Genomic DNA, 11,610 nt, shown 5'->3' on the forward strand with positions numbered 1-11,610 from the left:
AATTAAACAGATACAAAAAATATGAGGAACACCTCATCAAAGAGGAAATTATTAGTTTACGTTTACTTCCCAGAATAAATTACTCGGCCATGTAGCAACCCCCCACATATATCTGATGACTGCCCACCGTTATTGTTTTAATTGTTCGTGTAATTTTAACCTTAAACTGTTTAATTCTTTTTAAAGGGGGGGGGGGGTATTTTGTATATATGGTGTATTCTTTTAACATTGTAAGCCGCTTTGATTGTTTTCACAAAAAGCGAGATAGAAATAAGTTTTATTTATTTATTATTACTTTCAACAAAAAGATTATCAGTAAACAGTTAAGTTAATGTTTTATTTAATGCTTTTTAATTTTTTGTGTTCCAGATTGTTTATACTGTTTATTGTTCAAATGTATCGCATGAGCCATTTGGGGGTCCATATCAGAGAATAAATAAATAAATAAATAAATTTGCCAGAGATGCGTCAGCTGCTATTGTATGCTATATCAACTGGTTATTTACAAAATATCATTGCTCCTAATGGTTTATTGCAATCTTTTTACAGATACTAAAATCAAGACGGAAGGTGAAACTGTCTCATGCTGATGTGATGCAGAAAATTGGGGAACTGTTTGCCTTGAGGTATATATTCATTAAAAGGAAGGCCATAGAAACCCACTGGGTGAAATTGGGCAAGTCATACTCACTTCTTTTCCTTTTCCTTCTTCTTTTGTTTTGAGACACACCGCTGTTTCCAAGTTGCCTAAACTGGAACAAGTATTTCCCTTTAATCCAGAGAGACAATCATGGCGTGCAACAAGAAGAGTGCACTTACTTAAGTCCTTCAAGGCTCATATTTACAGTAACAAACTCTGGTCTGAACAAAAATGCCTTTCCAGTTCAGATAAACTGGCTCCTACATCTGAACCACACATTGATTATTATCACCTCAAATTATCAATATAGATATAAGGAACTATTATTAGTAAGAATCTCACCATTTATTTACCTGTTGTTCTTCAGGCACCGCATAAATCTAAGTTCTGATCTTCTGATTACCCCGGATTTCTATTGGGATAGAGAGCACCTTGAACAGCTATATGATAAAATGTGTCAGTTTCTCAGTATTAATCGCAGAGTTAAGGTATGTATTCTAAACACACACACATCCTGGTAACCTATTATCTGCCATGTTGGTGGTGGTTCACAGGTTGTCTCTCCTCTAAGAGCTGTTAACATTTTGTTTGCTTCTGTTGCCATGGCTCAGTTTCCTGACAGAGAAGGCTAAATAAGTCAGAAAACTCAAAATTCCAGAATTTCATAGCCATGACAATTGTAGTGGTATCAAACTGGATTATTTCTACAGTGCAGATGCAGCCCTTGTCTCCTGGCAGTGGGGATTGGCTACAGCAACCAAAAATTCACCAGTAAGAAAAAGCCTAATGTTTCGTCTCCCTAAATAAGACTCAGAGTTTGAAATTTGTTTCTGATTCCTGACTAGCTCGGATGTGACAAACTAGAATTCATGGTTTGAAAATAACATGAAGCTTTTTCTCCTTGACAACTTACCAGTTACCTTAACTACTCCTCTGGGAGACAGGAGCCATGCAAGGACCTGTCAGGCAGAATGAACATGGTTGCTGGTTGTGAACAATAAGTCCCAGAACTCTCTGCAGTTCTGGCTATTGTATTCCCTCCGTCTCTTCCTTTGTCTCTCTAATTTTTGTAGGGTTGTACAACTGTTTCCTGCTGTGTTCCTAGTACAGTGGATCCTTGGATAACAAGGATCCCCTGTGGATAACAAAATCTGTGGATGTTCAAGTCCCATTTGTTTGGATGCATTTTCATAAAAATATATGCTGCTGAAGGAACAGAGGAAAAGCATGTTTTAGGTTGTCCTAAAATAGGACACATTTCAGATGCTATGAAATGACTTTGATGGACATCAAAATTCAGCAGACATATTTTAACTCTCCCATTCTGTTTCACATGTGAGGTGGTGTTACCAGTGCACTTTTACAATCAAGGAAGGCTGGGTGTAAGGGCCACATATAGGAAAGGCAATGCAATGCAAGAATAATATGGCATAAGTGTGCTATGAGCTGCCAGGTTGCTTAAGAACGTAATCACATATTACCTTCACCTGGTCAGCCTGCAATAACAACTGATTTTTAAGAATTAAAAAAAGGGGGGGGGGACTATAATCACTAACACCTTCTTCTGGCAGGCTTTGTAGTAACTTGGAATGTCATCATCCTCCCTATGTGACATGAATTTGCAGGCCCACCTCTGTTCTGTGCCAAAGCTGGAGAAATAGGCTCTCAACTAGTTGTAGGCATTTGCTTATTTTGATTTGATCTTCCCAATATGCAGAAGGCAGTTTAAAAGCAAATAAAGGAGGCATATCTGATTCCTCTTATCAAACCCCAGCCATACCTAATATTCTGTTCATGGAAAACCATTGCAAGCAAGATGCAGATGTTCCATATTAGCTAGGTTTTTTTAAAAAATTGTTTAAGAAAAGCTGCCCAATAAATCATTAGTGTAATATGGGGTAGTGGTTTGAACACTGAAAACAAAAACAGGTATGTACGAGGGTGACATACCTACAAATGACATCAGGTAAGATTATCAAGAGAAGCAGTGTGGCGTAGTGGTTTGAGTGTTGGACTAGGAAACTGAGAGACTGAGGTTCAAATCCCCACTCAGTTATGGAAATCCACTGGGTGACCTTGGGCAGGTTACACTTCCTCAGCAATGACAAATTGCCCTGAACAAATCTTACTAGGAAAACCTATTATAGGTTTGTCTTAGGCAGGTCACCATAAGTTGGAAATGATTTGAATGCACACGACAGTAGGAAAAAACATGCATTTGTTTTCTCATTTTGATAGAAGATTGTATATTATCAAGTAATTTCCCAATTTCTAATTTAATATATTTTCTTAATGTTTCCCTTCCATGATTAAAATGTAGTTTGTCCAGGTTAGCAAACTCATTGTTTACTTTTGTTCCATCATTCATAAAGAAGAAAATTAACCTCCTTCTAACAATAAATCTTTGTGACATACTAATGCTAGCTAATATTCTGCTGATGTGTGCAACTCCATACATTTTATCAAGCCTGTACAAGTCTTGCATTTTTGAGTTTGTCAGCTTTCTATGGAGTTGCTACTTGACTTCACAAAATCAAAGTCTCAGTAAAAAAAAAAGCTATGAACTAATGAGAGATTTACTCTGTATTAGGAAAACAAACCTTAGAGAAAATATTGGGTTGTGCTCTCCAAGTATTGAAGGAAGGGAGAGGAACAGCTAAACCCTCTTTCTTTTTTCCTTTTTGATAAGACATAGTTAAAAGGGGATTTTGAAACAGTATTACAGATATATAAAGCAGTCAATTTTGATCATAACGTTATAGTGCATCTAGCATCCCCTTCACTGCCTGGACATATGCTTAGATATACATGCAACATGCAAGTATTAATGATGGTGAAAATCCTTTGTATGGAGGTATTCTGCACTGAATTGGATTGTGCTCATAATTTTTTTCCATTGTATCCTTCAACCCCTGAAACCTTAGAAAGGTTTTTTAGTAACTGTAAAATTGATACAGATATCTACAAATACTGCAACATTATTTGAACTCATAATGTTAATTGTGTTATGTTAGACGCTGCATTAATTTGAATTATAGACATATTAGGTGTCAGATAGTTCATCCAGGTTTAAAGTATGTATTAGACTCTGTCTGAGCAGGTCATGTGATTATTTTAACAAGTTGCCCAAAGACTTCTGTAGTGTCAGTTCTTGTATATTATTGTTGCAGGTGGTGAATGAAAAGCTCCAGCACTGCACAGAGTTGACAGATCTGATGAGAAATCATTTGAGTGAAAAACATGCTTTGCGCTTGGAATGGATGATAGTGATACTCATCACCATCGAGGTTAGTCTGATGTAACAGCTGTATTAGTAATAAATTAATTGCACCTTATTGGATAAAAGTCCAGCTTCATCAGATGTTGCACAGGTAAACTACAGAAGATTTTTGACAACTTAAATATTTTTATCGTATATATTTATTGAATTGTAATAACATCCAGTTTTAAAATTATGCAGCTCAGATACCAACACAAATGTCATAAAAAACCAATAACATAACAACTATAACAACTATAATATATTAACATATTAATATAACATATTAACATAAAGTAACAACTTACATAACAAGCCAATATGTAGCATCCATCTATTTCTTCTCTCATAGCCCTTGGTTATATATATATTTGTTCACTGTCTGTCTCTTCTATGAACTACTATTCACTGATCTTCTGCTCCCACTGAATTTTAGTTTTCCTTCATCATGTATTGTTTACACAATATTCTCTCCCTCTCCTCCCCCTTCTTTGATTTGGATAAACATTTGTTTAATCTTGAAATCCCTAAATTGCTAACATTCCCCAATTCTGGGAAAGTATTTATCAGTATGTCATGAAGTTCTTTAAGGCTCCATCTCTTGTTAGTCTAGTTAGTTTATCCATCTCAGCCATATCATATATTTCCAGTGAGCAATCAATATTCTGCTGTAGGTATCTTCTCTTCCTTCCATATCTGGGTGTAGAGAAGTCTGGCAGTTGTTCCTATATAAAACAAAACTCTACCTCATTTATTTTCTATATCATCCTCTAAAACAGGCCTGCATAACATGTAGCCCACAGGCTGCAAGCAGCCTGCTACATCATTTCCTGTGGCCTGTGGCCTCAAGCTCACCCCTTAGCCTCCTCTGCCACACGGCCTTCTCCCAAGGAGACGGCTGGGCTGTGAAGGAGGAAGACAGGCAAACACTTGTCCCCAAGCCTTCTCCACAGCCAAGATGTCCTGAGGAAACAGCTGGGCAGTGGAGAGGGCATGGGACATGCGTTCACCTGTCCTCCTCCTCCACAGCCCAACCATCTCCTCAGGACAGAGCTGGGCTGTGGAGCAGTGGTGTCACTAGGGTTGGTGTCAGCAGATTCAGGGGGACAGACTGCCTTACCTTCTCCCTGCCCAGCCAAACCACACACCGCCAGGACATATTTAATAATAATAATAATAATAACAATAACAATATTAAGGAAGGCAAAAGGGATGGAGAAAATAGTCAAACTGACATAGAGGAAACAAGACAAAAAGCACAAGGACCCAACAGTGGGAGGCAAAAAAAACTTGCACAGGCAGCAAGTAAAGGGGACCCATGGTCTGCGATGTCTCTACACTATTGCACAGAGCATAGGAAATAAGCAAGATGAACTCGAACTCCTAGTACAACAAAGCAAATATGATATAATAGGCATCACTGAAACCTGGTGGGATGAGTGTCATAACTGGAATGTTGAAATAGAGGGATATAATCTTTTTAAGAGAAACAGGCCAAACAGGAAAGGAGGAGGAATAGCACTGTATGTCAGAGATATTTACACCAGTGAAGAGATCCAGGACATCGATACTGGCAGCCAGGTGGAGAGCGTCTCGATAAAACTTAAAGGGGAGGGAAACAACAGGGATGTTATGGTGGGAGTCTACTAAACACCCTCAAGTCAGATGAAGGAATTGAATGATGCCTTTCTAGAACAGATGACCATACACTCAGAAAGGAGAGATCTAGTAGTGATGGGCAACTTCAACTACCCTGATATTTGCTGGAAGTCAAACTCAGCCAAATCCTCTAGCAAATTCCTCACTTGCCTTGAAGATAATTTCATTGTCCAAAAGGTGGAAGACGCAACAAGGGGGTTAGCTATTTTAAATCTGATCCTAACCAACAAGGATGACTTGGTTAATGGGGTGCAAGTGGTGGGATCATTAGGTGCAAGTGACCATGTTCTCCTGGAGTTTGTTATACAGTGGAAAGGAGAAGCCAGGCATCGTCAGACACGCATTCTAGACTTTAGGAGAGTGGATGTCAGTAAACTTAAGTATTGAGGGTGATCCCATGGTCAGAAATATTAAAAGAGATGGGAGTTCAGGACGGATGGGAGTTTCTCAAAAGGGAGATACTGAAGGCACAATTTCAAACAGTTCCAGTGAGAAAGAAAAATGGGAGGTGTCTAAAGAAACCAGGATGGATGACTAAGGAACTTTCAACCGAGTTAAGTTTGAAACGGAACATGTATAAGAAATGGAAAAAGGGGGGAATCGCAAAAAAGGAATTCAGACAAATAGCAAGCACATGTAGGGGTAAAGTCAGAAAAGCTAAAGCACAGCATGAACTCAGGCTTGCTAGAGAGGTTAAAAACAATAAAAAGGGCTTTTATGGATATGTCCACAGCAAAAAGAAGAAGAAGGAAATGGTAGGGCCACTATGTGGAGAAGATGGCAAAATGTTAACAGGAGATAGAGAAAAGGCAGAATTACTCAACACCTTCTTTGCCTCAGTGTTCTCAGAAAAGGCAAAGAGTGCCAAACCTGAGGATAATGGAGCAGAGGACAGAATGGGGAAAATTCAGCATAGAATAAGTAAAGAGAGTACAGGAATATCTTGTTAATCTAAATGAATTTAAGTCTCCAGGACCAGATGAACTACATCCAAGGGTATTAAAAGAACTGGCAAATGTAATACGGAGCCATTGGCAATAATCTTTGAAAACTCCTGGACAACAGGAGAAGTCCCAGCAGACTGGAGGAAGGCAAACATTGTCCCTATCTTCAAAAAGGGGGGAAAAGAGGATCCCAACAATTAGCTAAGATGACCAAACTGAGGCTGTCATACTTCGAACACATCATAAGAAGGAACAGAGAGTCTGTGAACATCTAGAAGGCAATTCTATAATCACAAAAAGTCAACACGGGTTTCAGAGAAACAAGTCATGCCAGACAAACCTTATCTCTTTCTTTGATAAAATTACCAGCTTGATAGATGAAGGGAATGGTGTGGATATAGTATATCTTGATTTCAGTAAGGCCTTTGACAAGGTTTCCCATGACATTCTTGCAAACAAGCTTGTAAAATGTGGGCTAAACAAGGTAACTGTTACATGGATTTGTAATTGGTTGACTGGCCGAACCCAAAGGGTGCTCAACAATGGCTCCTTTTCATCCTGGAGAGAAGTGACTAGTGGGGTTCCACAGGGCTCTGTCCTGGGGCCCGTACTGTTCAACATCTTTATCAATGACTTGGATGACAGAATTGGGGGCAGACTTATCAAATTTACAGATGACACCAAATTAGGAGGAATAGTTAATATTCCAGAGGACAGGATCAACATTCAAAATGACCTGAAAAGACAAGAAAGCTGGGCCAAAGCTAACAAAATGAAATCCAGCACGGAGAAATGTAAGGTACTGCACTTAGGGCAGAAAAATGAAATGCACAGATGCACGATGGGGGACACCTGGCTGAATGAGACTACATGTGAAAGGGATCTGGGAGTCCAAGTAGATCACAAGTTGAACATGAGTCAACAGTGTGATGCAGCAGCTAAAAAGGCCAATGCAATTTTAGGTTGCATCAGTAAAACTATAGTGTCTAGATCAAGAGAGGTAATAGTGCCACTATATTCTGCTTTGGTCAAGCCCCACCTGGAATATTGTGTCCAGTTCTGGGTGCCACAACTTAAAAAGGACATTGAGAAACTGGAGCATGTCCAAAGGACGACTAAAATGGTGAAGGGTCTGGAAACCATGTCGTATGAGGAACGACTTAGGGAGCTGGGGATGTTTAGCCTTGAGAAAAGAAGGTTAAGAGGTGATATGATAGCCCTGTTTAAATATTTGAAGGGATGTCATATTGAGGAGGGAGCGAGCTTGTTTTTATGCAGCTCCAGAGAACAGAACCCGGAACAATGGATGCAAGCTGCAGGAAAAGAGATTCCACCTCAACATTAGGAGAAACTTCCTGACAGTAAGGGCTGTTCGACAGTGGAACACACTTCCTCAGAGTGTAGTGGAGTCTCCTTCTTTGGAGGTCTTTAAGCAGAGGCTGGATGGCCATCTGTCGGTTATGCTTTGATTGGGATTTCCTGCATGGCAGGGGGTTGGACTGGATGGCCCTTGTGATCTCTTCCAACTCTACGATTCTATCTTCAGGCAAGGCTATCAAAGCGGCTTACAATTTGTTAATTAGACATTTAGACATTTCCCTGCCCTCAGGTTTACAATCTAAAAAAGACAAGACACAAAAGGAGAAGGGAATGGGAGTGGGGAAGGGGGAAAGTCCCGCAACCCTAGCACGTTACCATGCCATCAAAATGGCATCGCCCTGTCTACATGGGCACCGCCATTACGTTATGGCCGCACCGCAGCCAAATGGCATGGCGCAGGCGTGATGTGCGCACGCCGCTGCAGGGCACTTGTGGCACCCTGTCAGTGGCGCCGGAAGGAGCTCCAAAACAGAGCTCCTTTCACTGCAGGTATCGCTGGCGCAGCCTTTACATGGCACGCCAGTGATACAGAAGAGAAAGGCCCCTTTCTCTTTTCCCCCGCCGCTGTCAGGGTTCCTTGGGGCATGAAGCCCCAAGGACACATCTTTCCAGGCCGCTGGGAAGCGACGTTTTGCCGCTTCCCCAAGGCCTGGAGAAGTGGCAGATTGGGTCTGCCGCTGTGGCTGCTCAGGCCCCGATCCATTGAGGAGAGGGGCGGGTGCAGGCTGCCCCAAAGGGGCGGTCTGTATCCCGCCTAAATTAATCACCCACTGGCTTTTATTGCTAAGTAAGGACAAGCCTGGATCTTTTAAGTCCTGTAATGTTAAATATACATCACCCTGACTCTCCCAAAATATCCACAAATTACAAATATAAAACTTAAACTGAGCTTTTCAATTCACAGCTGATATTTACCCAATATATACTGTACCTATATTCAAGTGCGAGAACAATCAGCCAGCTTTGTTTTGTCATTCTGTACTAGTTCGTGTATGCTTTAATGGGATTTTGTAAGAATGAAGAGAGAAGATAGCATGTTGTTAGCACCTATGAGTTTTTGCTGTGTTTACCTGTCCTGGAACCATACAGGACTGACTATTAAGGCTGTGTATTATTGCATCATTCCCCATATTGAAATGTTGTGACATGTGAAATACCTTAAATAGGAAGTGCAAATTCATCTTTAAACAGTTCCTTTGATAACTTTGTTTTCTGTCTGTATTGGCAACTTTTCTCCTGAAAGAAATGTTCCGTAATGAATACTATGTACTGTTTTGTTTGGTTTTGAACTTTTTGTGTTTGTTTCAGTCCACTGTACATTACTCTGAAACCTTAAATTCAGAAAATAAAAAAGGAACAAATTGATATCCATGCATCACCAATAACCTGTAAAGGTATTAAAGGGTGAAGCGCCCCCTGTATTGCGTTCCATCCTCTTATGATATTCGATTCTCATTGGGTTGTTCTGGGATTCTCATCCCCCTTAGAGGTTTCCCCCACCTAAAGATGGCCTGTACCTCTACAAACGTGGTTCCTTCAAATATTCTGATATCTCCTGCTATTATATGTTGAGCAACAACACTTTGTCAGTGTAAGCAAAACTATTCATAAACTTAATAATAATTAAATAAAATAATTAAATGTAATAACATTAGTTATTAAAATAAGGAATGATAATATATTTTGTTTGTTTTTCAGGTCATGTTTGAACTTGGTAGAGTGCTTTTCTGATCATGAATGGCAACCAATGAATAGTAACCAAAAACTATGACAAGTTTGTGGAGATAACCCACAGAACCTCATTTGGTGGAATCTTCAACTTTATTCTTCACACTTGTTGAAAGTTCAGCAATTGCCATAATAAATGTATGGACACTTGCTGCTTACAATAATTGAAATCTATGGAAGTAGGCCACATTTTAAATCTATCATACTGCTGGAAAAGTCTTCCTATGATTCCTCCTTACCAAAGCCTGCAGTTTATTTGGTGTGCTGCAGGAAACTGTGCAATAAATAATACAATCTGCCACATTTAGAAATATTAATATAAAAGTGGTACACTTCTTTGCATAATTGACACATTCAGCAAAATCAAGTTTTTCTTATACCATGTGCACACGAATGTTGGAAAATGTACTGGATTCCCTATTTTGCCAGCAGATGTCCAGCTTGGATAGTCTCTTCACACCTCACCTCCTGAACAGAGATCTTCTCTCAAGATTGCCTATTTTATTTTTCTTAAATTCTGCTCAAATTTGAAAGTACAGAAACTCTTTACAGATGATGAACTGAGTAAACAACTTCACAGTTGATGAAAGCATAACTAGACTGGCCCTTATCAGCAAAATTTAGTAAGTTTTGTTAACTGCCATCAAGTTGACGTCAACTTACTGTGACCCTGTGAATGAGACACCTCTAAGTCCTCCTATCATCTACTGCCCTGCTCAGTTCTTGCAGACGCAGAGCCTTGACTCCCTTGATTGAATCTGCCCATGTACAGTTCAGTCTTCCTCTTCTCTTACTGCTTTCTTCCTTACCAATCATTATTTTCCAGTGAGTCAAGTCACATTCTCTCAGCCTCAGAGGATGGCAATGGGAAACCCTCTCTGAAGAAACTTGCCAAGAAAAACCCATGATAGGCTCCCCTTGGGGTTGCCATAAGTCAGAAATTACTTGAAGGCACACAACTACAACAGCATGTCCAATAGTCTCAGTTTAGTCATCTTGGCTTCTAGGAAGAGTTCAGGCTTGATTTGCTCTGGGATGCATTTGGCAAATATTTTTTTTAAATACAGTCAGCCCTTCTTATACATGGATTTGTTATACACGGATTCAAGCATACACGGCTTGAAAATGTTCCAAAAAAGTATAAATTTCAATGATCAAACCTTGATTTTCCATTTTTTATAAGGGACACAGTTTTGCTCTGCCATTATATTTAATGGGACTTGAGCATACACGGATTTTGTTATACACGGGGGATCTTGGAACCAAACACCAGCGTATAACAAGGGTCCACTGTAACACTGTCGTTCCCCCCTTCTTCTCTGAACGTTTTTTCAAAAGTGTTTAGCTGGTGAAGGCACATTACTTTTAAAAGCTAGTGGTGATATTTTTATGCCCCCCCCCCTTTTGCCTAAGTATGGTACTGCCCTATACTTTGCAATTTATGTTCAACACAGCTACCCAAGCATATGTATGGTTAAATAATTATGGGACTGCCATGTATGTTGTCTAAGGCAGTAATCACTATGATGTAGAGCCATCTGGTTCTGTGAGTTAGTTACAAATCTAGTGAGGTATTTTTTATTGATCTTAAAACCTACTGCTAAATTGGATATCTTCAAGTTTTTAATTATGACAAAAATGTACTTCATCTCTCAAAACGTCAATAGTTTTCTGTATTTTGTCTGCTATCTTCTTTTGTAAATTAAAAGACTCAAAACAACACACTCTTCTCTCAAAAGAAAGGTGCTTGTGGTCATTTTGTTGCTAGTTTTTTTAAGTGCAGGATGTTCAGTTAATTGGAACAATCACAATAGGTTGTTGAAATGGTCCACTTTCTGCACTAGGAAGGCAAAATAAATGAAAGTGATTGTGCTTTGTGCACCTGCTACATGCAAGTATGTCCAAAGAGAATATGGGAACTACTCTCAGAAGTGCAGATAGTAGTTGGAATTGCAGGATGCTAGGACCCTCGTCTGCTGGAAATGAACGTATCACGGGTA

General features: G+C 39.6%; 1 protein-coding gene across 2 annotated transcripts in view; it reads left to right on the forward strand.

Moving 5' to 3' along the window:
• The window catches only part of RMND1 (required for meiotic nuclear division 1 homolog), a 33,915-nt gene extending 22,583 nt beyond the window's left edge, over window positions 1-11,332 (forward strand). For both annotated transcript variants that reach the window (XM_089528442.1, XM_089528443.1), the window contains 4 exons: window positions 550-626; window positions 1,008-1,128; window positions 3,811-3,927; window positions 9,581-11,332. In XM_089528442.1, coding sequence (XP_089384568.1) covers window positions 550-626; window positions 1,008-1,128; window positions 3,811-3,927; window positions 9,581-9,613 — 348 coding nt within the window. In that variant the 3' untranslated portion in view covers window positions 9,614-11,332. The remainder of the gene's footprint in view (window positions 1-549; window positions 627-1,007; window positions 1,129-3,810; window positions 3,928-9,580) is intronic.
• Window positions 11,333-11,610: the final 278 nt, after the last annotated feature.

This window comes from Sceloporus occidentalis, unplaced genomic scaffold, assembly GCF_023333645.1.
Source record: "Sceloporus occidentalis isolate IW3139 unplaced genomic scaffold, rSceOcc1.0.p SCAF_6, whole genome shotgun sequence".
NCBI lineage: Eukaryota > Metazoa > Chordata > Lepidosauria > Squamata > Phrynosomatidae > Sceloporus > Sceloporus occidentalis.